Source organism: Lissotriton helveticus, chromosome 10 (genome assembly GCF_964261635.1).
Source record: "Lissotriton helveticus chromosome 10, aLisHel1.1, whole genome shotgun sequence".
NCBI lineage: Eukaryota > Metazoa > Chordata > Amphibia > Caudata > Salamandridae > Lissotriton > Lissotriton helveticus.
In genome coordinates, this window is record NC_136071.1 from 229,483,730 (window position 1) to 229,511,300 (window position 27,571).

General features: G+C 47.6%; 1 protein-coding gene across 1 annotated transcript in view; it reads right to left on the bottom strand.

Moving 5' to 3' along the window:
- MYO15A (myosin XVA) overlaps positions 1–27,571 on the bottom strand; it is a 1,426,381-nt gene that overhangs the window by 690,229 nt on the left and 708,581 nt on the right. The window contains exons 34-35 of the mRNA XM_078662701.1: positions 19,784–19,904; positions 14,361–14,422 (exon numbers count right to left, since the gene is read on the bottom strand). Coding sequence (XP_078518827.1) covers positions 14,361–14,422; positions 19,784–19,904 — 183 coding nt within the window. The remainder of the gene's footprint in view (positions 1–14,360; positions 14,423–19,783; positions 19,905–27,571) is intronic.

Here is a 27,571-nt window from a genome sequence, read left to right on the forward strand (position 1 = left end):
GATCAATGTCACACATTCACCCCAGTCCAAAGATCTGGGCCCAAATCCATCGTTTTTCCACTCCACACCACCCTGGGTTAGACAATGGCGATATGCAAATCAGCGCTGACCCTGTGCCCCATGGGAACAGTCCAGTCCGAACTACAAAAGCCATGTCCTTCCCAGAACGGAATCAAGCATCCGAGGACCGGCCCGGTTTCAAGGTAACACCTCTCATCAGCCCGGCTAGCTTGACTCCAGTGGTGTGGAGTGCCTGGGACTCACGTCTGAGCATCCCCAGTACACTTAGAGCGGTAATTGCAAACACAACAGTGATGGACAGAATGTGGATCAATGTCACACATTCACCCCAGTCCAAAGATCGGGGCCCAAATCCATCGTTTTTCCACTCCACACCACCCTGGGTTAGACAATGGCGATATGCAAATCAGCGCTGACCCTGTGCCCCATGGGAACAGTCCAGTCCGAACTACAAAAGCCATGTCCTTCCCAGAACGGAATCAAGCATCCGAGGACTGGCCCGGTTTCGAGGTAACACCTCTCATCAGCCCGGCTAGCTTGACTCCAGTGGTGTGGAGTGCCTGGGACTCACGTCTGAGCATCCCCAGTACACTTAGAGCGGTAATTGCAAACACAACAGTGATGGACAGAATGTGGATCAATGTCACACATTCACCCCAGTCCAAAGATCTGGGCCCAAATCCATCGTTTTTCCACTCCACACCACCCTGGGTTAGACAATGGCGATATGCAAATCAGCGCTGACCCTGTGCCCCATGGGAACAGTCCAGTCCGAACTACAAAAGCCATGTCCTTCCCAGAACGGAATCAAGCATCCGAGGACCGGCCCGGTTTCGAGGTAACACCTCTCATCAGCCCGGCTAGCTTGACTCCAGGCAACATTTGACCATGGGGCAGAGGGTCAGCGCTGATTTGCATATCGCCATTGTCTAACCCAGGGTGGTGTGGAGTGGAAAAACAATGGATTTGGGCCCAGATCTTTGGACTGGGGTGAATGTGTGACATTGATCCACATTCTGTCCATCATTGTTGTGTTTGCAGTTACCGCTCTAAGTGTACTGGGGATGCTCAGACGTGAGTCCCAGGCACTCCACACCACTGGAATCAAGCTAGCCGGGCTGAAGAGAGGTGTTACCTCGAAACCGGGCCGGTCCTCGGATGCTTGTTTCCGTTCTGGGAAGGACATGGCTTTTGTAGTTCGGACTGGACTGTTCCCATGGGGCACAGGGTCAGCGCTGATTTGCATATCGCCATTGTCTAACCCAGGGTGGTGTGGAGTGGAAAAACGATGGATTTGGGCCCAGATCTTTGGACTGGGGTGAATGTGTGACATTGATCCACATTCTGTCCATCATTGTTGTGTTTGCAGTTACCGCTTTAAAGTTACTAATGGCACTGTGGGGAAAGACACAGAGAAACAGGCCAATAGGCCTGAATGAGGTGTCTGAAATTTGTAATATTTTGTCTGGCTGCAAATCCCATGAAACTCGTCATCGTCGTCTCAAGATGCAGAATAATGGAGAGTCATGAAATGCCCAAAAGAGACTGCCTTCCAGCACAGCTGAATAAGGCTACTGAGCAACGGTAGAGGAGAGTGAACTGGGAGTACGTACCCCAGAACAAAAAGGCAGAATCCCCCCCAAAAGGGAACAAAGAAGCGTACCAGGAGCCTGACTTCCAGTGAACTAACAGGAAGATTGAATGCCCCACTACCGCATGTGCCTTCCAACTAACGCGATACAGGAGCACGCTGGGAGTCTGCCCACGGACTAAAAGAGGAAGCCTTGCTGGCAATTAGGCATAAGGACAGACAGCGAGCCACACTAGATGGCTAGAGACTATATTAAAAGCAAGAGAAAAAGAGACTGAGACCATGAATACTTTAACTGATTTCGAGATATCATCGGTGGAGGAATTCGGTAAAGTGGCTTTAGGTATCTCCTCGGGATCACCTCTGGACCCTTTGCCACATAAAATTTGGAAGGAGTTGGGAGCAGAATTGCTCCCTACACTCCGCCTTATTTGCAATCAATCCCTTCTTAGTGGAGTAGTACTGACCTGCTGGAAACAGGCATTGGTGACACCTCTTCTAAAAAAGGCAACATTTGACCAGCCTGCCCTAAAAGTTATAGACTGTTTTCCTTGCTGCCTTACCCAGCAAAAATTGTAGAACGCCTGGTTAGTAGATCGCTCTCAAAATACTTGGAAACTAATAGGATCCTAGAGGATGCGCAATTTGGGTTCCATCCTGCCCACGGTACAGAGACTGCCCTGGTGACCGTGATGGACGAGCTTCGTATGTGTACAGACAGAGGTCAAGCGGTGTTTCTTATCCTGCTTGACCTGTCTGCCGTATTCGACAAGGTCAACCATGCCATTCTCCTGAAGAGACTTAAAGAGGTGGGAATAGCAGGCATGGCCTGGAGTTGGCTTCAATTCTTCCTTTCGGATAGGAGACAGGCAGTGGCTCTTCCTTCCTATAAGTCTGACTTTATTAATATCTTGCATGGCGTTCCTCAGGGCTCTGAGATCAGACGAATCTTATTTAACATCTATATGAGACCTCTGATTGCTGTCATAAGAGTGCATAATATTAATATCGTAATTTATGCGGATGACACTCAACTCATTATCTCCTTAGAGGAAGAACAGTCTACATCTCTTGAAGTGTTTCATCACTGCCTGTGAGATACAGTTCAGTGGTTGAGGGAGAGCTCACTACAATTGAATGCTGATAAAACCAAGATTCTCTACTGTCCAGTAGGGAAGGCGCCGCCGGTGCTTCCCTCGAACTTCCGGCCATTAGCTACAGCTAGCCCACTGATGCCTGTCGAGAAGGTTCGAAATATGGGTATCATGTTTAATAATAACTAACGCTTGAATCACAGGTTAATAAATCCGTGGGGAGCTGCTTTGCTAGTATTAGAGTCCTTCGAAAAATTCTTCCGCTCCTGTCAACACATGCTCGTGCATTGGTAGTACAAAGCACCATCTTAAGTAGATTGGACTATTGCAATGCCTTGCTGCTGGAATCCCCGAGATACCTAAAAGATAGGCTCCAGAGGATCCAGACAATAGCAGCCAAACTAGCCTTGGGGAGGTCAAGACACTCCTCTACCTTTTTGGCTCTGTTGGAGCTGCACTGGCTCCTGCCACAGCAGAGAGTCCAGTTTAAATCCTTTTGCATAATGTTCAAGGCCCTGCACGGTTCTGGTCCGGAACTAATGCAGAGGAAATTTGCTTGGTATCTACCTGAGAGAAGACTCCGCTCCTCCTCAGCTAGAATGGTGAAGGTGCCAAGTGCCAAGTGTTTGCTTTTAATTTTAACTGCATTTAGACAGCCCTTAGTACCCCTAAAGAGGTGTTTAAGGGACAGCTATAGAAATAAAAATTGCATTACACACTCTGGTATTACTAAAGTCTACGCTTTGAAAGCACCATTTTATCGCAAAATTATTTCCACCTTTTACAGAATTCTATCTTACACCGTGTGTAATGTAAGTATAAAATAATGACTTACATATTTGCAGTGCTTTCTGTCACAGGCTGTGACCTCGTAGCACTAAAAATACACGTCACTATTCTCCACTGCACCAATCAAGATGTAAATATATGGCTCTCTGGTTACACACAGACCACTGCAGTGCATTAACTAATAGAGGTTTCATAATGTACTACAGTGCATTTCCCACTGAGTAACAACTTTTTTATTTATTTTTCATTTACGCTGCCCATTATTTTTTATGTAGATACCTGATGGTAAAAGACCTCAAAAACGTACAGAGGGCCTCATTTAGGAAAATTGTTGCATCGCTGTGACAAAACAGCAAAGCAACAGTTTTTACTGTACCCTCCTTGTGACAATGGATGTGCAGCATTTAGTGTACCGAGCACCATGTTGTAAGGAATTACAGATACATCAGTATTTCTAACGTATCTGTAGGGGCAAAAGTGACACATTGCTGGGATGTGTCTGAAAACAGATGCAACTCCAGCAATGTGTCCTTTCACATGGGACAAGCCCCATGTGAAAGGGCCTGCATCAGTCTCACACCTGCTGTGAGACAGGTGTAAGATATTAACACAGTAGCGTCCTAGACGTGTCGCAGTGAAATCTCATAGAATTCACTCCTTCACTTCTATGACCCTTTATTGCGGGGGAATGCCCACCCTGCAAACATTATACCTGACACAGGCCTTTACAAAGTGACACATCTTCTTAGATGTGTCACTTTGTAAATATGGAACAACATGGCGCATTATTTATGCCGCCACAGCATCACAAAAAATGATGCAATGGTGGGGTAAAAGTGTGGCAAACCTTCATAAGTAAGGCCCAGAATATTCTGGGGCTTATTAATGAGGGGCTTGCATCGCCGGAGCATCACTTTTTTTGACCCTCCAGTGGCGCAAGCCTCTCAACAATACCTTTGAGGAGGTGCAAAGTCACCCTGCATTGCTTTGCAAGACATAGATGCGCAAGTCACTGCTTTGAAATACTCTGCATCAAGGAGGTGTTCGAGGGGCTTTGTGTGGGGTTCCCAAGCAACACCCCTAGATTTTGATGCTGCCCCATATTTAGAAAATCACATAAACCTGGAGAGCTTTAAAAACAGATGCCTCGCCAGTGGAGGTGCAACGAGGAGAGATGTTTTTTATTTCTCCTAGTTTTTTCCTCTTTCCATGTGTGCTGCATTCTGCAGCTCACATAGAAAGAGAAAAATGTCTCTCTGGATTGTTTTTGTGAAGGAAGGTGCCCCTTCCTGTACAAAAATAACCCTGTCTGTGTTGGTTCTAGGCAGCAGTTTGTACACCAACACAAGGTAAAAGGACAGGAATGCACCATATTTCATAAATACGCCAATTCCTCAAAAAATATGCCCTTTGTTTAAAGCTACACCTTTGACTACACCCCCATGCTCACTGACCTTTGGTTTGCTAAACACTGTTTAACATTATTTACCCACAGTTAAAATTATTTGCTATAGGAATTGGGGCTTTTATAGTTGTTGATAGTTGTTGATGATGAAGAGTACACCGTTCTAGAAGTTTTTGTCAGAAGGGGGTCCTTATGCCTACAAAAGTTTAACAAGGGGTCTCAACATCAAAAAGTTTGAAGACGAGGGGAGGAGCTACGCTACGAATCAAGATGGCCGCGTAAGCTCCCGGCTCCGCCGACCTCCGCCAGCAGCTCGATTATCCTGTCTTCAATCCTGACCTTACACCTGATTTCCTTGTCTATGAAGGTCTACTGCTTCTAAAGGTGCAATCCCGAGATTTCTACCTCGTCGGCTGACGAAGATACGCCGTGTTTCCATTCTCGGCCTAGCAACGTGTGGAAGCCGGGGCCTCGATTTCTAGACTACCCGGGTCAGAGTTGAACAACGTCGGCCGTGAGACCTGGACTGAGCCCGGTCTCCCGAAGAGTGCCTGAATTTTTGACTTTTGTGACGATCCTTTGAACGATCTACACCGGGGACACGCCAGCGTGCCACGCCGGCCGCTGTGGTGGGGGTCCGGTGCCCGGAGACCTTGCTGCCTTCCCGGGGTCGACGGGCTGGGGCCCTCTCTGACGGCGAAGGTGTGTTCTGTAAGACGAGGAGCGCCCATTATTTGATACCCGATTTGCGTGGCCTTCGGCACCGGAGCGCCGGCCTCCGGGGTTCAAGTCCGGCTCTGTCGCCTTCTGAGAGGGGATGGAGCGGACGGAAGGCGCGCCATCGCTGCAGGCGTTGTGGCCGCCATTGGGGCGCTCCATTCGCACACAGTCGCTGTGTTCCGGACACTGATGGTGAAAGTGGACGGTATCCTGGAACCTGAGGACGACCCCTCGTTTAGTTTCCAGCTAGAGATAGTACCAGCGGTGCATTGCACATCAGAGGTCGAGGCCCCCGTGCATAACCCGGAATTCATGAACCTTGACGGTCCCCTATTACCGACAAGCCAGCCCGTGCTTCTCACTAGCGTCTCTTGCCTGACCCTGTTGCCGCCTAACACATCAATAGATGGTCTTTCATGTGGCTACGAGTTCCTTGGTGATGGTTTCGGATACACGCTGTTTTTGGACACCTTTCCTCGTTCGAGCCGTGAACTTTTATCCTGTATTCGGTCCTCCTGTGCTGACAAGAGCTTTTATGGACGCTTTGCTTTTTTCATCAAAATGGTGGCTCGAGTGGCAAAGACTCTTCTGACGGACCGTACTGGCCAGGGCTGAACTTTATCGCTGGGATCCAATATAATAGCTTTTAGCAATGCCAGGGCTGTGCCAATATTGTGACAGGAATTGGGTGGTTGTTGTTTATCCTCCCCTGATTGGTTTGTATAATTGCTGAATATTGATTTTACCATGTCTCGGGGTGGTCGCTGTTGGCGGGGGGTATGGGAGACCGGGAGTGTGTTTGCTTTCTCCTCCTCCGCTTTCTCTCTTTCCTTCCTTTAGGGTAGTTCTTGGGCGACAGGCACGCTGCTAGTGGGGTTAGGCCGTAGCCATTGCAGGGGTGCAGGGTGGGGGGTTAGGGGTGGGGTTTTTTATTTTGCCTTTCTTTTGTTCTATGGCCCCTTTTGTCTTTTCTTTTTCCTTCTACGAGAGATGGGCTGTTTATTTTTCACGAATCCTTTATTGTCCAGGTGTCTTCGCTGGCTTAATTATCCTGTACCATTGTGGACGAGGTCGCGCGGGTGGGATTGCTTTTGATTAATTAATAGATTGCTTATTTCCTGTTTCCGTTATGTGTCCCCGTGATGGGTCTTTTCCTTCTTACAGTGATTATTGTTTGTATATTTCCCCCGCCTGGCCCCGTTCTGTATTTCACTGCGAAACGCCTGATATTTGTATTGCCTACTCTTGTCTTACTGTTAAAATAAAAAAAATATTACACAAAAAAAAAAGTTTGAAGACCGCTGATCTAGGGGATGATGGTAGCCATAAGGGTCCTCAAACACCTCCCAATCATCACTCTCTTCAGGCCTGTCAAAGGAAAAAGGTACCAGCTCTGAGTCAGAAGGCATGGTACCGGTCAGCATTATTGTTGGATGACGCCCATCCATCTCCATGTCGGAGTCAGCTATGACTATGGGGCCTGCTCTGTCATGATGCGTTGGCAGTGCCAGGAGTGACGGAAGCGGATGCCAAGGAAGGTCGTGGCCCCATGGGGGGTGCTGCTCCGGATCCAGCACTAGATCCAAGGGGCCCAACTGGCATTGAAGGTGGAATTCCAGTAGGGGCCACTCCAGGGCCCCTCCCAAACCCGTGGGTCCCGAAGGCACTGCAGAGGGGTCCGGAAGCCCAAATATGAAGTACATGGCCTCATAATACTCTTTAGGTTAGGTAGGGGCACTCCGAGAAACTCTGGGAGATGCAGTCCCTGGCACAGGCTCCATGGCAGAGAGAGGCATAGAGTGCTGACGCTCTCGCACTTTGTCCGATGACTTGAACCGGCGCAGTTCTTCCTCTTGTGGGGCTTATCGATGATTTGGAGTCTGACGATGACTGTCAGAAGCGGCTCTGCAACTGATCCAGGGACCTTCCGCGTGACCGGAATCGTGAGTGTCACCGGGTTGTCAGATGTCAGACGGCAAGAAGCTTTAGGGAATGTTCCCTCAGTGCCTTCAGGTTCATGGCGAGGCAGTCCTTGTAGAAGTCGTGGTCCCGCTAAAAGCACCAAAGGAAAACCAGATGAGGGTCTGTCACAGAGATCTGTATGCGACAGGCACCACGTGGTTTAAAGCCCTTTGGCTTTTTAAGGGACATTCTTATCACACCAGAAGTTGCAATCTCAAAAAGACAAACTAAAGTTTAACAAGCATTTGCAATGCAATAGGTCTCGCATTAGGAAACTTTGAGCTATTTGGTCTTGTAAATGAAAACATTTTTATTTATGTGTTGGTTTTGAAAATAGCTAAATTAATAGCTTTGTTATACAATGCCAATAGTTATAACTTTCGCAAATATGACACCTATAGCATTTGTAATGCAACATGTTTTGTATTTACGTGACTTAGATGTATTGTTATTACAAATACCAATGGCGTTTAATTTTTTTAAATAATTATAATTAATACTTAAATAAAAGTGATTGTAATTTATAATGGCAATAGCTTAAACTTTTGTAAATAACTTTTGAGAAGATTATGTTCAGTGTGTTTTATTGTGACGAAAATCCAAGAACAGAAGTGAAATATTAACACCTTTTTGTGGCATATGTAATAAAGCTTAAAACATTGAGAGAACATATTTGAACCAGTTGTTGTTGAATGGTTGCACAGATTGATGCTGTGATGGCGCGGAGTGATGTTGTGGTTTCGACGAGTGATGCTGTGGCGTTCAGTGATGCTGTGGTAACGCATAGTGATGTTGTGGTGCCCCTGAGTGATGCTGTGGTGGTGCTGAGTGGTGTTGTGGTGGTGCTGAGTGATGCTGTGGTGGTGCTGAGTGGTGCTGTGGTGGTGCTGAGTGATGCTGTGGTGGTGCTGAGTGGTGCTGTAGTGGTGCTGAGTGATGCTGTGGTGGTGCTGTGGTGGTGCTGAGTGGTGCTGCTGAGTGATGCTGTGGTGATGCTGAGTGGTGCTGTGGTGGTGCCGAGTGATGCTGTGGTGGTGCTGAGTGGTGCTGTGGTGGTGCTGAGTGGTGATGTGGTGGTGCTGAGTGGTGCTGTGGTGGTGCTGAGTGCTGATGTGGTGGTGCTGAGTGATAATGTGGTGGTGCTGAGTGATAATGTGGTGGTGCTGAGTGGTGCTGTGGTGGTGCTGAGTGATGCTGTGGTGGTGCTGAGTGGTGCTGTGGTGATGCTGAGTGATGATGTGGTGGTGCTGAGTGATAATGTGGTGGTGCTGAGTGATGCTGTGGTGGTGCTGAGTGATAATGTGGTGGTGCTGAGTGATAATGTGGTGGTGCTGAGTGGTGCTGTGGTGGTGCTGAGTGATGCTGTGGTGGTGCTGAGTGGTGCTGTGGTGGTGCTGAGTGATGCTGGGGTGGTGCTGAGTGATGATGTGGTGGTGCTGAGTGGTGCTGTGGTGGTGCTGAGAGATAATGTGGTGGTGCTGAGTGGTGCTGTGGTGGTGCTGAGTGGTGCTGTGGTGGTGCTGAGTGATAATGTGGTGGTGCTGAGTGATGCTGTGGTGATGCTGAGTGTTGCTGTGGTGGTGCTGAGTGGTGCTGAGTGGTGCTGTAGTGGCGCTGAGTGGTGCTGTGGTGGTGCTGAGTGATGCTGTGGTGGTACTGAGTGGTGATGTGGTGGTGCTGAGTGATAATGTGGTGGTGCTGAGTGGTGCTGTGGTGGTGCTGAGTGATGCTGTGGTGGTGCTGAGTGGTGCTGTGGTGGTGCTGAGTGATGCTGTGGCGGTGCTAAGTGATGCTGTGGTGGTGCTGAGTGGTGCTGTAGTGGTGCTGAGTGATAATGTGGTGGTGCTGAGTGGTGCTGGGGTGGTGCTGAGTGATGCTGTGGTGGTGCTGAGTGGTGCTGTGGTGGTGCTGAGTGATGCTGTGGTGGTGCTGAGTGGTGCTGTGGTAGTGCTGAGTGATGCTGTGGTGGTGCTGTGGTGGTGCTGAGTGATGATGTGGTGGTGCTGAGTGGTGCTGTGGTGGTGCTGAGTGGTGATGCTGAGTGATGCTGTGGTGGTGCTGAGTGGTGCTGTGGTGGTGCTGAGTGGTGCTGTGGTGGTGCTGAGTGATAATGTGGTGGTGCTGAGTGATAATGTGGTGGTGCTGGGTGGTGCTGTGGTGGTGCTAAGTGGTGCTGTGGTGGTGCTGAGTGATGCTGTGGTGGTGCTGAGTGATGCTGTGGTGGTGCTGAGTGATGCTGTGGTGGTGCTGAGTGTTGCTGTGGTGGTGCTGAGTGGTGCTGAGTGATGCTGTGGTGGTGCTGAGTGGTGCAGTGGTGGTGCTGAGTGATGTTGTGGTGGTGCTGAGTGATGCTGTGGTGGTGCTGAGTGATGCTGTGATGCCTAGCAGAAGATGACTGGGAATAAAAGAGATGCCGCAGGCTGGTAATAGAGGTGTCAAAATAGCCTGGTTACGGTAGTATGAGTGCGTGAAATATAGTCAATGGAGGGCTGGGAGAGAAACATGAAAAAAAAGCGGCTGCGAAATTAAATTAAAAGCGGCCGGTAAATGCTCTCGGTATTGCCCGTAGTGTAGTATAAGTGCGTGAAATATAGTTAATGGAGGGCTGGGAGAGAAAAATGAAAAAAAAAGTGGCCGCGAAATGAAATTAAAAGCCCTTTCTGGGCTCTTGATTGCCCACTGATCTGGCTTCCCCTTCATCATCTATACCAGGCCTGATCACCGAATCCTTAAATATGATATATTCTCGCAGGAAAGGTAGTTTGCTAAATAACATGAAATCCTGAAAGGTAACCTTTATCATAACAGGAAGTCCATGGGCGTAGCACCGCCTTCTCTCGTTTGCGGCTTTGCTGACGTGCATGATACAAACAGGGCTGTGTTTTCTGGCTGTCTGGTCTCCGGTGTGCACACAATACAAATAGTGTTGTATTTACAATCTCTGTGTCTGGGGACACCAAGAACATGAAATAAATGGTGACATGTTTACAGTCTGAGCGAATGACTGAGCTTAAAAAAATCACGAAGAGTAAACCAGAATATTGATCAGCCTTGTCTGTGTTTGTTTTGCGGAGGTAGTGTGTTCTGTCCCAGAAGAAGCTTTGTTGCGTGGAGCCCAGTACTGGGACACACTGCCTTAGGAGCCTTCCTGTGCCAGCAGATGCTCGAACTGAGGCTCCAATTGTGTTTTGGGCGACGTGCCCAATGGTTGCGACCCGTTCCTAGGTTACAGAGCAGCTGGAGCAAGCCAGAGGAATCTGGTCACGTGACGGCCTGGCGCCAGCCAGTAAGAGTAAAGTGTTTTAAACAATGGCCGTGACATCAGGCTGCCTCTGTGTGCTTCGCTCTGGGGTCAATGGCAGCATTGTATTCCCGTAACACATTTTGGGACTTTTGAGAAAACTGTTTTCTTACAGCGTAAATAAATGAAACTACAATTCCCAGAATGCAACTTCCGTAGCAAAAACAACCTGGCAAACAGAGGGTGTCGGACATAGCAAGAGGCAACGTGGCAGTTATGGTAAAGCTAAGCAGAGCCCAAAATAGGTTTAAGTAGGAATATCTTTGCGTCCTGTCGAGTTATTCGCAGTCCAAAAAAAGCACTTAAACATTTTTTTTTTAAGTAAAAGAGTCAGAATATTAGTTCATAAAAGCGAACAAAAGGATGGAATGGAGGAAGACACACAGCTTTCTAGTGGGCACAAGTGACCACAAGCACAAGAGAGTGCTTGTTCAGGCTGTGGCTGTGTTGCTGATAAGCATGCAGGTCGGAGCTCGGTCCTGGCTTTTCTAAAGGCGGAGAGGGTCAGGTTTCAGCTTTTGGCTCGACCTAAATGCTCAAGGGGCTTGAATAATGAAACCCGAAGCCGACGGCACAAAACAAGCTCTTGGCATTGCTGGGGGGGGGGCGGGAGCGCATTGGCGGGGGAGCAGCAGTCTTTGATGTACGAGCGAGTGGGAGGGAACACCATATGGGGTGTGATTGAGAAGTGAGGCCAATCGCACGCTGGGGAAGCGTCGCACTTGAGTACCTCACATGCATTGGGGACAATCCTCGCTGGTTTCAAGAGTTGTTTTGCCTACTATACTCTCGCAGAACAACGCATGCGCGTTGGTTCAGCGAGACCTAAAAAAAAAGTTAGTCAAAAAATGACTGGGGTTACCTCTCATCGAGGTCTGCGCTGATAGGCGGGAAAAGAAAAGAACGAACATCAGCGTGCTGGGGTGGAGCCTATATAGGCACCACACACACCACTGCTGGGATGTAGAATACTGACTTGGAGCTAAACAATGCCATCTACTGGCACTCAGGGGTACTGCTTGAAAATTTCCGGATGCAGTCTGATGCATGGGAAATATTGTAAAGTAAGGAATCTGCAGTCACACGTCTCTATCAGATAAGGCATTTCAAATGAGGTAATATTGTCTATGTACCATCTCCATCTTATCTCAGGCACAGACACAATGTTATAATCTATATCCTCTTGGTCAGTTCACTGCTCCTTTGATGTAGTAAAAATGTCACTTGTTCTACTCACGCCCAGTTGCCACTGAGCTCATCTTTGCTTCTCTTGCTCTTTCCACCCTTTCAGGAATGCTGATTAAAATGCATTAGTTGCCATTCACTAAAACGTTGCCTGTTGTTTGCTAATCATCCTTGAAAATGTCTGCACTTTGCTTATGATCAAGCCAGGCTTTTAGCTACACTGCTATAGCAGTCCATATCACTGAGAGATAAACTGCAGGCTTTCTATGGGGTAAAAACAGCAGTCACACCAAGATGGAACAGAAAGTGTCACGCCGGCCAGTTCTCTTCGCCAGAACTGCATACTCTCCAACCGGTCAGATGCCATACCTTCCGGAAATACCAGCAAAGAAATTCAATCTCCCATACTATTGGACAGTGATGTCCCTCACACAGGATCGAAGCAATGATCGGTGTTTGGCTAAAAGATCAAATCCGGACACAATGCAACGTGATTTCATCCTGTGATCACCAGTGCACTAATATGTCATTCTTCTATATGAAGAGTTAATTGCTAGTGTTGAGTAAAGCTGATATTTTCTTATACACGCCTCATGTATTGTGCTACAACTGCAAATCTTGTGTCTGCTGATGAACTGCAAATAATAACTTACATACCTTGTGTGCATGTACACCTGCCCTGCAGAACAAATTGTATTCTGCGCATTCTATGGGTACTATACACTAGTAGAATTACAGTACACATTATACATCCTCTTACTGTCTCCTGAACTCTATGCTGCTCCATCTGAGAACTCTGAGGAATAACCTCCACTTTAGAAAGGCACTTGGGCCAATAAGCCTTCACAATTACAAAAGTCTTTGTCTGATCTTGAATGAAGAAAACAATCAAAAGCTAGAATTAAAGAGCTGAAACAATGCTTTGGAATAGCAGAACATGGCATATCTCAAACCTCAGTAGAAATAAAAGTTGCGGGTCCTTGCTTCTCAAAATAAAGGGGTGTGAGACCTTCAGTGCGTGAGCCTTGTGTCTGAATGACTCATAAGCCTTGTTTATGAGTTCGGTGGCAATTGTACATTATGTATTGCTTGCTGCACCAAAATCCACATGTTCCAGTATTTTCCAAGCCTATTTCACTCATTAAATTTTGACACAATTGACATGCTGAAATCTATTGAACAAAACAAAATAACTGCCAGTAAAATCTAAGGACGGATAATACTGGCACCCATACAAACAGTGGTTTGCACCTGTGTCATAATTGTACGAGGCACTTGTAATCAAGACCTTAGAATCAAGGGGGAAGAAAGACTTGGACATCAAGAAAAAACACGAGGTAGAGCACTCACACATGGAGAATACCCTGACACCTAAAATGAAAGTTTCAAGCGGGCAGTGGCATGCCCATCAGAAAGAGAAGGAAAGAACTAGAATGGGCATGGAAGTATCAGGGCACTAAGATTAACATGATAGGGAAGCAGTCATACAAACAGGTGGAAGGGAACAAAACCACTTGTCAACCAGGGCAGGTGCAAACATTTCTTGTGCCTTAGAATAAGTGACCAACCTCACACTCCTCTCTTTCTGTTTTGACAAAAGAGGCAGTGCTGGCGTTGCTATTTCCTAGGCCCTACTCTGTTGGAATCCCGAAAAGATAGATAGAGAGCCCTTGAACATCCAGAAGAAAGTGAAAACCATGAAAAGGAAAGGCTTCTACAAAAAGAGAAAAATTGAAAGTGAAACTGAGTGGGCCCTCATACAACCAGGTGAAAGTAGGCAAGGCACATGGACCTTCAAAGAAAAGATTGATCAGCACTTGGATTGGAAGCCCGAAAATAGGGCTGGGACCAATGTGTGTTTGACACCAGAAAAAAGGAAACAGGGCTACAACCCAATGGAAAACCACAACATGCAGGGTGGGCCAAATGGGAAAACTGATCAGCACTCAGAAGATAGATGTGAGAAATCAGTCATAGTAAATAGAAGAGAGAGGCACTCAGACACAAATAATAAATGGATGAAACACAAAGATACACACAAATGACACATGTATTACACTCATGGACATAGGTACACAGGTGGAGGTTTAAAAAACCAGAAATAAAAAGAAGAGTTTTGCATAGTAATGATCATGCAATAAGAGGTAATGCAACAAGTGATTCTGACCACCTCCCTAGCATCACTCATCCCCCATCTTTGCTTCAGGTTCGGCTTACAAGATCCTAATCCCATTAATAAAAAAAAGCCCTGGCCAGTGGTTCCACTGACCCCTTTAGGAAGCAACTACTCACCAATAGCACTGCTTGTTGGTTGATGAAGGCCTGCTGATGGGAGAATATGGACTGGTTGTAACCTGCATAAGATAAAGTGCAAGAAAGCACATTACATAAACATCTCTGATAAATGAACATGAGTAAGCCTATGTGGGAGGAATTCTGGGATGGGGGATGACAGGGGAGGAAGGGTTGTGAAAATATCTTAAATTCTGTACTAGTGGCCACTGACTAACTTGGTGGCACATTTAAGTAAGCTATTATTAAAGGTGGAGGTCTGCGAAGTACTTAGGAACCTCTCTTTCATGATGACCACATCTCAGCACTCGTATCAACCATCTCACATTCTCTGATACATCGCTCTTACTCCAAAACTCTGGACAAGTTTTGATTCTCACATCTGCCGTGCACCTTGCTTAGACTGGACATGACTGCATTTGCTCAGCATGTAGTATACCTTTATTGATCACTTGGTCACGCAACCGTAGACACTTGCATAAAGATCCATAGAAATGTATTATTGCAACCTACACAGTAGACCGGAAGCTTATCCCCTTGCTGTAGAGCAAGACCATTGCTATACCAATGAACTCTCATCACTGTGCCTGGTTTACATTCCAATCACCTACGTGAGAGGTTATTCCAGCAGTTAATGCCCAGTGGATTACAAAAGCGTGTCCCGGAATCTATTCTTTTAATTGTCTCAAATGTTAAACTATTAGCACAAGTATTATTGTACCTTTATGAGGTCCTTCTGTTCTTGATCAGTACCCTCTATTAATTATTTATATTGTGCAGATAACACATATTCAGCTGTTTTCATGATTTGTATGTTAAACACTCCTGCTGTACATCAGTTCTGTTTGTGTTTTCTACCTTTTCACATTTGTTTTTTAACTGTTTTATACAGTGAGGTCTAAATCAACCCAGTATTCCAAATGCGCTCTTACCAATACATTCGGCAGAGGAATCTAGATTTCTCAACCTAAGCTGCTCCACATAATTTCCCGCTCACTCAGCCCTGCATGTTCCATTCTACAGGTAAGCCCATGGTACCCAGGCTGAGTAGGCACTTTGCACTGCAGTTTGTCATTTTACACTTTTGAGGTATGGATAGGGAACAGGATGGGAGCAAACTGGCTGCTGCTGCTTAATTCTGACGAACTTGTCAACGAATGTGGAAGGTACGGCTCAACTCTGGAAAAGGACTTTAAAACCAGAGGCAATGCATAGTTGTCCTAATTCTGCTTGGTGGATCAAGAAGCTGGATCTCAAAATTCATACCGAAATCTATATCCAAAAGTAAAGCTCTAAACAAGTCTCACTGGGTACCTGGGCAATAACGGGCAAAATGGAAAAACTAAACATTTATAATATCAAGAGTGTTAACCTCTTTCTTGAAGGTGAAATATCCTCTAAACTGATGCCCACTTGAATCTTGAATGCTAAAAAAGTACTCTAAATGTGTGTTTTGCAGATGAAGGTCCTGAAATTGAAGTTCAGTGCTAAACACTACATTGCGGTCAGGAAGAGCTGTGGCGCCGCGGCTAGGGCGACTGACTCCGGAATCTGATGATCACGGTTCGATCCCTGGCACCGGTGGCAGATTAGCCCAGCACCATGTGACTCTAGGCAATAGATTGCTTAATCTTCCTGACGGCCCCCAGCGCCTAGAGACCCTTACGGGTGATTGTGCGCTTTACAAATGTGGTTTATTATTATTTGTATTGTGTCTTGATTGGATTGTAGGACATCCACACTTTCCAAATCCCCATTAGCCCAGCCACAGCCTGTGCAGATCACGGCAGCCTAGCCACTGCCAATTTGAGCATAATCTGCTTCTTCTGCACGGCATCCCAATAACCTAAACACTGTTACTCTCTAAACCCTGGTTTGAGTCAATCTGTAATATTTGTAACCTTTTTTATTCGAACTTTCATACGGGTTTTCCTGAATTCCTTGTGCTTATTAGGTATTGTTTCTGCAATCAAACTTTCTGGCTTTAGAGTCTTTTATGCTTCAGAGTATTATGCATGCACATTTAGGTTTCTAAGACTTATGTCAGTGTTTTGTGGGCTTTTCCACATCACACACTACAATGCTCACACTGCATTTGAACGTATATACTCTTCAGCTCAAGGTATATCAGTGCAATAGAGTTATCCTCTCTCCCCAAATAGTGCTCTTTGTCCTTTCCATGGTCCAGAAGCTAATGGTTTTGTGACAGTACATAGATGTGCTGTTATATTTACTTTTGCATTGAATGTTTACCCTTGTCTAATCATTGTCTGTCGTACCGTTTACTCTAATCAGTTTTTCTGCTTTGTTCTCACCCAATTATCCTTACTCACACCGCATCATTGGTATTAATATCAGTGTTGTTTCTTTTTTTTGGTGGTTGCCTTAATTGCCTGTTATCGTGCAATCGTTGTCTTCTTCATATAATCATTAAAATCTCGGTGTCTGTATTTGAGTGTAAGTTTCTTTCTTGTTTGGTCTATGTATATTAGTGTTAAGTATTTGGGGGTGTTATGATTGGTAGCTTTCCAAATAATTAATCACAGCCCGCTGTAGGGACATAATGGACAAGCATGATGTTTAACATGAGGCTTTTCTTGGTCCTGGCAGTAAGTAAAGTCAAAAAGGGGGGCCAATCTCGCCTAAAATTTTTAGGAGGACTGAGATAGGCCACCATCCACATCGATGCAGTAACAGTGCAACGAATTTAGCTAAAGAGTGCACTTAATAGTAGAAAAAGATCTCCCTGACTACTTCTTAGTAAACCTCAAGATTGAGTTATACTCACTGTACAGAAATCTGGATGTTCAGGAGGGTGCACCGAGCGTCCTCCACTATAGTGACCCCCAACCTTTACACGGGTTGTCACACCTGAGGGCGGAGATGAGCTTACACCACAACACTTCTTTTTAATATAGATTTTTAAATCTCTGTGAATTCAACTATATTTACGCAAAGGTGCCTGACTGCTCCTTTCAGATAAGAACGAGCGCCTGCCTCTAGTATCTTGGGAGTCTTGCCTGTGTGTGCGCCCCTCTGATGACGTCTTGGAACAAAAGCCCTGCCACTTGGTTCATGTCTGTGGGTGTCTTTATGCGGTCACCTGCCTAACGCTGCAGGCTGGTGGGTGCTTAATGGATGCAATCACTAGCCTGCTTGTCATGCTTGCACGTGCACGGGATGCAGGCACTTGCATGCTGGCCCATGCTTGCAGGTAATCACCAAACCCCTCAACTGGCTCCTGGGGCACACATCCAGAAGTCTTGCTTAGAAGCTCAGGCCTGAGTGATGGTGCACACCTGAAGGTGTTTTGGGAGACGTGATCTGTCTACATGCCTACTTGCCCTCGCTTGTGTCTCAAAGCACTTACCTGAATTTTGATACATGCCTGCAGGAACCATAGCTAGTTCATGCTTCTGGGGTCACTAACTTGACTGTTTGTTCATGTTTGCCAGTGTCTTGAATGCAATTACCTGCTAATAGTCCATTTCTGCAGATGGCTTGGTTGGCCCATGTATGCATCTGGGATGTCCTCACCTGCCTGTGGTCTATGTATGTCGGTATAATCAGGGATGCACTCACTTGCTTGTTGTTCACTACCTGTAGGGATCAGGCACACATCCACCTGCCTGTCCGTGCCTCTAAATATCTATAATGCACTCACCTCCCTGAATGTCCGTGCCTGTAGGTATCTTGGGTACATGCGCACGCTTGTTAGTTCATGCCTGTAGGTGTCTGGAATGCACTTACCTGCCTAATGGTCCTCTCCTGCAGACAGCTTTGCTGGTCCATGCAGGTATGTGGACTGAACTAACCAGTATGTTAGTCCAGGCTTGTAGGTATATGGAAAGCACTCAAAATTGCCTGCTGGTCCATGCCTGTGGGTTCCGCCGGGATGTACTTACATGTCGGCTGATCCATGCCTGTAGATATCAGGGTAGCATTCACCGTCCTGTTAGTCCAGGCTTTTTTTGTAACTGGGATGCACTGTTATGCTTGTCAGTCCATGCCTGTGGTTATCTGGGTGCACTTATATGCCTGTTGGACCAGGCTTTTATGTAAGTGACATGCGCTCACATGCTTGCTGGTCCATGCCTGTAGTTATCTGGAGTGCACTGGGATGCGTGTTGGTTCATACCTGTGGGTATTTGAGATGTACTCACCATGGGCGTCAATTCACCAAAATGCCAGTGGTAGTGGAAGGAACATCTCACACCATTTGGCCTTTACTTTGACTCACACACACGTTAAGCATACACACACATTCACACACTCCTTCTCAGATAAACATACTCACATGCAATTATGCATACAACATACATTTTAAAGCATTTTTTATGTACCGTGGCTGTCCAAAAGGGTCATATTCCAGCTGAATGTATGACGTTACAACGCATACTTTACAATGCATACCTTTACAACGCATTTTATACAACGCAACATCCATTACAACGCATGCCATTACAACTAATTTTTAAAAACTACCTTTACAACGCATTCCATTACAATGCATACTACCTTTTCAATGCATACCATTACAACGCATAACATTACATTGCATGTATGGTAAGTATTGGATAGTGTAGGGGTAAAAATTACTATTCTAACTCCAGGGGGTGCAACAGTAGGGTAAGTGTTGGATAGTGTAGGGGTAAAAATTACTATTCTAACTCCAGGGGGTGCAACAGTAGGGTAAGTGTTGGATAGTGTAAGGGTACTATGCGCTGTAATGTTATGCGTTGTAATGGTATGCTTTGTAATGACATGCGTTGTAGTGGTATGCGTTGTAGTGTCATGCGTTGTAATGCCATGCGATGTAATGGATGTTGCGTTGTAAAAGTTTCGTTGAAATGGTAGTGCGTTGTAAAAGTTGCGTTGTAAAGATTGTTTCCCCTTCCAGCTTATTATACTCAATTTTTTTTATCACACTAATAGTGAAAATCATTATTAACTATTTGTGCAATGAAAAATCTGACAGAAAACCAGGGAAATGGAGCTCCAAACGACGTCGATTAGGACGAGCTGCTCTTGTGTTTCAGGCAGTGATTTTGCCACCTCTGAGGCCAGGGGTTGCAAAGGCAGTGCCTGGGGTAGCAAGGGGCAAGCCAGGGGTCGCAGCTGCGACCCCTGAATGACGTCCATGGCCCTCACATGCCTATTTGTCCATGCTTTGTGGGTATCCAGGATGCACTCACACGTCTGTTGGTGCACGCCTCCATGTATCCATAATGCCAGTAGCTCCCTGCTGGCCTATGTCTTGTGGGTATCTGGGATGCACTCACCTGCCTGCTGCCCCATTCACGCAGGTATCTCACCTGTAGGGTGGTACATGCCAGTGGATGTGCAGGAGGGTCCAAGCAGCTATCTCAGAAGCTCTCACCTGCCTGCTGGTGAGTAGGTGCGCCTGTCTCGGAGTCACTCACCTGCCTGCTGGTCCACGCCTGCTGATGTCTTGGATGCCGTCTGCTCTCCACTGCTGTCCCCGCCTCCGATCCGCCCTCCTCCCTTCATCTTCTGTGCCACTGCTAACGGCTTCTCCAGCTCCTGAAAGAAGAGGTGTTCTGGATGAGAGGCGTGGGAGAAAGGCCCAGGACAGCTGAAGCTGCACACAGACTTCGGGGCAGAGCGGGCCTGGCAACGAGCACCGAAAGTGATCCGGCCGGCAGGCAGCCAGCCCTGCCGGGAGCAGTGGAATTTGTAAGTAGGGGCTATCAAGTGACGCGTATCCCAGAGACAGCAGGCGCGAGGCGCAGCGGGCATGAACGCTCTGCTCTCACCTCATGACGCACTGCATTGACGCTAAACACGTAATAATGGAGAACCCCTGACGTAATAAAGGGACAACCTGCCTTGCTGCCAAGCAGCTCCTTGCCACATGTTATACCTGCAGCCACTCTGTTAGCTACCACAGCACATTGGATGCTTACATTTGTATTTATGCGTTTACTTAGTAAGTATGGACTCAAACAATCAATCATGCAAAGTTCAGTTGGCTAAAAAGTCACCATTGGCCCGGTAGACATGCCCACATGAATCTTTACTCCCACACTCAGTCGTATACCTACATCTTTCGACCTCTAATATTCCATTGTTCCCCAGCACTCATCCGCTTCCCTCCTGCCTTCCTTTTTAACTCCCTTCTACCATCTCATTCTCCCTATCTTTAACTGCATTCCCACATCCGCTCTCCCTTATTTCTAGCCTTCACTTTATTCTCCCGATTCAATTCTTGGCATCTTCGAGGTTGTAATTAGTACACGTGAGAGCCATCTCCCCGTGGTGGGATAAGAGTAAAAAGGTGCATTAAGAAGTTGGAGGCAAAGATCACGATTCACCAAAATGTTAGGAGTAGCGTAGTGACATCACATACCCTTTAACCTTAAGTACATCCAAAGAAGTAATATGACATGACCCTTGACCCTGATTTTTTCCGGGAAGTCATGTGAAATGACTTTAACACTGATAACATCACAATAACTTACATTCCTAAAGCTCCATTATAACTGCACGATTAATATAACAACACAAAAAACAAAGGTGTATTTTAAATGTAATCTATATTATTCTGCTTACTTGATCTTTGGAAGTTTTGGGACTTAATACTTGCCCTGAATTGTAGTGTGCAAGTGAAGTGACAAAGCCAATCCACTACTAGGGGGCTGTTCCCCCTTGAGAATTATTTTTAAATAATGGTGTTAAATAGTGCATTTTGCCAAGAATTACCTCTGTATTTTAGCATGGGTGTTCATTATGTCAGGAATTACTTTCAGTGTGCCAGTCTTTTGTCACAGGGGTCTGTCATCCTAAGAAATGCGTCAAGAATGCCAACACTGGTATTTTACCATAGCTGTTTCTATAAGACAAGAATAACTTCCGGTAGGCCAGGGCCAATGACGGATTTGCAAGAAAAACACCACATTTTCACTCACACTCATTAACTCACACTTCCTTCTTCATTCATTCACACTCAAACTCTGACACTCCCTTACACTGATTCTTATTCTCACTCACTCGATTGCAGTAACTCATTTTCACTCATTATGACTCACTCATACCTACTGACACTCAATCTCATGCATTCTCACTCACTCCGTCACTGAATCTCTCAAATGTTTAAACATACATTCACATTTGCTCACACATATTCTCTCACATGAACAAACACTCACCACACAAGCACACAAACAACATACATTTAAAAGCATTTTTTACTTAGCTGCCACTAACAGTTCCATTCTATTGTGCTTTATTTTTTATTCCACCAATAATAAATAATGCAATAATATTCACTATTAGTATAATCATAAATGGACCAAATATAAATAGTGCAGAGTCACCCCTGTGTTCATGGAACAGATTTTACCATCTCTGAGGCCAGGGGTCGCAAAGGCAGTGCCCTGGGGTGGCAGCTGCGACCCCTAAGTGACGTCCATGCAAAAAAAGACGAACATTCTAACATACTAATTCTATTAGTCCCACTTGTAAAGCCTGATTAATCAATCAACTGTTCAGGCTTGAGCATACATTCACAGTTTCCACATGCTGCTGAACTCAACAGTTTGCTCAGTTGCCACAAAGGGTGTAAATGCAAAGATTTACCTGTTTCCAACTGCAGAGCCTATGCTGGCTACACCGTCAGAAACGTTTGAGTGGCAGTTCCTCGGATGTTAGGTCATAGGTTAAATGCTTCAGACAGTCCCCCTTACCACATACTATTTTCCAGGTTGCGACCTCAAGGGAAAGCCTGAGGGTCCCAAACGTAAAAAAATGACCCCACATGCTCGGAGAAAACTCTCAGCATGTCTTAGTCATTTCTCTCTCGGTTTTGAAGAATACACATCTTTGCTGAGCGGATGCAGTAAGCATGGCACACTCAGCAGATTTTCAGCGCTGCAGCGACGGTGACTCTGCTGAAGACACACAGACCTCCGCCTGCCCGCCAGAGAGCTCCAGTACAGGTCTTGTTTTTCTGCCAGGGCAGCGATGTACATCTTTGTACTGCCCCGGTGGAGGGACGACTGACCACCATACTCTAAATGAGGGTTTGTGTTTTTTATATAATGCTGCATATCTTGACCTGTTTACACAATACCATAGCAAAATACATATGGACTCAACTTCCAAAATGTCCAGTTCCTACAACGCCAACGTTATGCTTTCAGCTTTGTGCTTTGTTTTATCTTCCTCATGTTTAGTACCAACTCACACTTCCACCACATGTCCTTGGGGTTGTATGTCGTTACTGCGAATTCCGTTGCAACGCATGCCTTTTCCACGCATGTGTTACAACGGAATTCGTTTTCCACGCATCACCTTTACCACGAATTTTCCTTTACCACGCATAGATTTACAACGTTTTTCGTTGTAAATTTATGCATGGTGAGGGCATACTCATTTTAAAGGTTATACCTCTCCCGTTACATGACCCTGGCCCTCACTCCTTATTATTACCCCTGCCCTTAACCCTTAATCTAAAATTCCCCTTACCTTTTTAATTCTATGTCAGGACGGAGGCGAGGATTATGCAGTCCTTTCTTCTCTTTATTAAAAATAGCAAATTTAAAGTGGACCAATAAGAAAACTTTATAGAAACTTCAACTCCCATGAGCACATGGGCCACAGTGTCCATAACAACTGCCATCCAATCACGGGGCTGTCCACTGTATAACCGGTCCTGACGTCCCTTCCTCTTCCTCTTTCTTCTCTGCTCGTCAGATAAGTCATTTCATATCTTTTTCTGACGTATTGTGCTGATTTTTGATTGAGTTTATCCTGTGCAGTATTCTGCTTCTGTGGTTGCCATATTGCGCTAAATTGTTATTGCTGCGTGTCAGCGTTTCGTGGCAGCGTGACGAGTGACAGGCGCTGCTTGCCCCGTCTCTGCCGCTTAAGCGCGGAGCGTGTGGAGCGCGCTTCAGCGCTTCTCTGACTCTGTGGGGCGCCCGCCTAGGGTGAATGGCTGCGCTCGCGGTCTTTCGCTCGGTTCACGGGCGCACTGAGGCAGGAGTGCTCTCCGCCTCACCAAGCCTCACCAGACACCGGCTTCGGCTTCGGTGCTTTTAACGCGCGCTTCGGCGCAACGCCACCTAGTGGCCAATCAGTGGTACCACACCCGTTTTGACGGTTTTCCAAGGCAGACCACGTCCTGAGCACCGGCGAGGGGGCTACCTCAATAAAGTTAAGAGGTGTTACAGTGTTAGGTGCTCACACCCTCCATTATGCAGTCTAGTGAGCAGTTAAATACCTCCAATCAGGAGGTGGAGGAGCTTGGTGTCTCCCAGCCCTTGCCGCCTGCGGTTGGTCGCGCGCAGGCGCTGGACTCTGTCCTGGCGCCGCTGAGGGAGAGAGTGGACGCACTCGCCCAGAGTATCCCCGGGGTGTTCGGGGGCTCAGCGCCTGTCGACCGAGGCCCCAAAGGAGGGCAGGGTGGGGGCAAAGTCTCTGGTAAACGTCACGCGGGGCACCTGGATGAGTTTGATCGTCTCAGAGACTCTTTCCGTAAGAGTGCGCGGACGTTAAAGAATATACCCTGCCGGGAGGGATTTTACCCCGGAGAGGATGGTGACGAGGTCGCCCCGGACACGGACCAGGAGGATGGTTTCCCCGTGGAGGGAGAGGGTGTTTCTGATGACGACGCTTCCTCGGGGGATGAGGATGATTACTCGGGTCGTCCTTGGCGCCCGGCATCTCATTCCTCAGAATCCCAGGAGGGTGACGATAAATACTCGGACATGTTTGACCCAACTAGGATTTACCATCCTAGGTCATCGGAGTGGATCCCTGATCCTAAGGTGGCGAAATATGTTGCGATCAAAGTTCGCCAACCTCTTGAGAGGGAGGTTAGAACCCGCATGCGGGGAGAGTGCCCTCGGCCGAAATTAGAAGGCAGGGTGGCGGTCACCCCAGATATTGACGAAAAGCTTTGCGCGTTTTTTGCCAAATTCATGCGAGACCCCAAGAAGGGTATAGACCGCTCCTGGCGCAACTGCCAGGATAAGCTCCTGGACGCAGTGGGACCTGTAACTCAAATAATCCAGCTGGCCGAGAGGGCTAAGGAGTCGGGGACTGCGATGTCCACAGAGATCGTGGCAGGTTGGGCCCAGCGAGCCCTATGCTTTTTGGGCAACGCGAATTGCGCACTGGCGGCGGAGCGGAGGAGGTCTCTCCTCATTAAAATTGACCCTAAGCTAGGTGACCTGGCCACCTCGGAAGCGGGACCCATTGCACAGGGCAAACTCTTTGGCGAACCATTTATCAAAGAATTGAACAAGTTCGTCACTACTTTTTCTGCCTTAGATAGGGCACAAACGTCGATCAAAAAGATTTTTCCCGGACGGGTTTTTGGAGGGGCCGGTAGAGGTAGGGGTCGCTCCTCCGGCCACCAGTCTCAACAAGGCCCCAACAATAAAAACCAACAGCGTCGTAACAATGGATGGAACGACGGCCGTCAGGGAAATTTCTACCCCAGTCGAGGCGCCGGCAAAGGGCGCGGCAGAGGCTACCGTGGCGGAGCCAATGCACCTGGAGGTCCATCCGGTGAGTGTTACCCTTTTTTCCCCGTCCGTTTTGGGGGGAGGTTATGGGACCACTTTTACACCTGGTGCAAGATCACTTCAGACCCTTGGGTCCTTCAAACGGTGCGAGGTTTCCACATAGAATTCTACGGAACTCCCCGTCAGAAGGTTCGCCCTCGCCCCCTCGTCTTCTCTTTGGAAGACAGGGTCTTGATCGACAACGAAGTAGCAGATCTCCTCAGGAAAGGGGCGATCCGCATGTCTCAGCTACACCCTGCGGGCTTTTTAAGCAACATCTTCCTAGTCCAAAAGAAGGACATAGGTTTTCGCCCGGTAATAAACCTGCGGGAATTCAACGAGTGGCTGGTGTACCGCCACTTCAAGATGGAGGGGATCCATCTGCTTCGCGATCTTCTCCTCCAAGGGGACTGGATGGTGCGTCTGGACTTGAAGGACGCCTACCTAACGGTTCCGATCTTCCCACCACACCGGAGATTCCTCCAGTTTCTTTGGAACGACACGATCTTCGAGTTTCAAGCCCTGCCCTTCAGCCTATTGTCGGCCCCATGGTGCTTTACGAAACTCCTTCGACCGGTGGTGGAGACCCTTCGCGAGAGGGGAGTTCGATTGATCATTTATCTCGACGATATATTGATTCTGAACCAATCGCCAGAGCGTCTCCAACTAGACTTGAACATGACTATTGCATTACTCCAGGACTTGGGCTTTGTGATAAACGTCCAGAAGTCCGAACTCCGACCGTCGACTCAGATTACGTTTCTGGGATTCCAGATAGACTCGGTATCGGCCTCCCTCAGCCTTCCCTCTCAGAAAGTAACCAAAATCCGCAAGGAGCTCTCCCATGTACTCCGGAAGGACAGAATTTCTCTACGCCAGTTGGCTCGGATCGTGGGTCTCCTCTCATCCTCGATCCAAGCGATCTTCCCGGGCCCTCTTCACTACAGGGCCCTGCAGCGATTGAAGGCGCTGCACCTCAGGAAGGGGCTCACGTACTCCGAACTCATCTCCCTCACGGAGGAAACGAGAACAGAATTGCGGTGGTGGATAGAGCACATGAGTGCGTGGAACGAGAGAGCGATTTTCGGTTCCAGCCCGGATCTAGTCATCGAGTCGGATGCCAGCAGGTCGGGCTGGGGTGCTCGTTGTGGCGACATCACGATGGGAGGTCGGTGGTCGGAGGAGGAGCTTCACCTCCACATCAATTGTCTGGAATTCCTGGCGGGTTCCTTCGCGGTGAAATCCCTTACACGGAACCAGGTATCGTGCTGCATTCTGCTACGCATGGACAATGTGTCAGCGGTACAGTATATCAATCGCCTGGGCGGCCCACGATCTCGGGCCTTGGCGAAGGATTTTTGGCACTACTGTCTGGAGAAACAGATCTCGGTGACGGCAGAGTATTTGCCGGGCAGGCAGAACTCCATTGCGGACTGGCAATCCAGGTACTTCCAGGATTTCAGCGACTGGCGACTGGAGCGATCGGTCTTCCTGGCTTTGATGATCAGGTGGGGTCCATGTTCGATGGACCTGTTTGCATCCCAGCTCAATCGACAACTCCCGAGATTCGTGAGTTGGAGACCGGACCCGGAAGCGTCGGCGGTCGACGCGTTCTTGCAGGATTGGGCTCAGGAACAAACGTATGCGTTTCCCCCCTTTCTCATGATTCCGCGAGTGGCAGCTCAGGTTCGCCGTCAACGAGCTTCCATGATCCTGGTGACGCCCTTCTGGAGGGCTCAGGCATGGTTCCCCTCTCTGTTGGAACTGTCATGGGATTGTCCCATTCTACTGCCCTTGTTCCCTTCGTTGCTCTCGGGCCCTCAGGGGGAGCCTCATCCTCTGGTGACCCAGGGGGCCTTGCGACTCATGGCATGGAGGATTTCAGGGGACGCTGGCAGGATGAACGCCTTTCGGCAGATGCTGAGGACCTCATCCGTAGAGCCTGGGCTCCTGGAACGGTCAAGAGGTACCGCTCGGCTTGGCAGCGGTGGCGTCGTTGGTGTGTGGGAAGACACACCGATCCCGTGGGGGCGGATGTTAGCCATATCTTGAATTTTCTAGCCGAATTAGCCCATTCAGGACTGGCCTATCGGTCTATCAATTCTTTCAGATCAGCCATTTCGGCTGGGCATGCCCATATCGATGGGAGACCGGCAGGAGAGCATCCTTGGGTTTGTAAGTTGATGAAGGGTGCTAGACTGTCTAAACCCCCGGAACCCAGATATGACTCCCTCTGGGATGTCAATATCGTTCTCCGTTTCCTCTGTTCTTGGAGGGACAATCAATATCTCTCCAGAAAGGGGTTATCTGCCAAGTTGGCAATCTTGCTCTGTTTGGTCTCGTGCAAGCGTGTCTCAGATGTCAGAGCCTTGGACATTACTGCACGGGCGTTCACCCCGGAAGGAGTCACCTTTACGGTGGCTAGGAGAACCAAGACTAATATCAGGTCGGTATCTTACCCTATTTTTCCAGATCAACCGAAACTCTGTGTAGTACGGTGCCTCAAGGCGTATGAGGACTTGACGTCAGAATACCGTCTCCCGGGAGAACGTCAACTCCTCATTGCTTTACAAAAACCGTTCAAGGCGGTTTCCTCTCCAACCATCGCCAGGTGGGTCCGTTGGATCATGACCGAGGCAGGGGTGGACGTGACCAGATTCGGGGCTCACTCCACGAGAG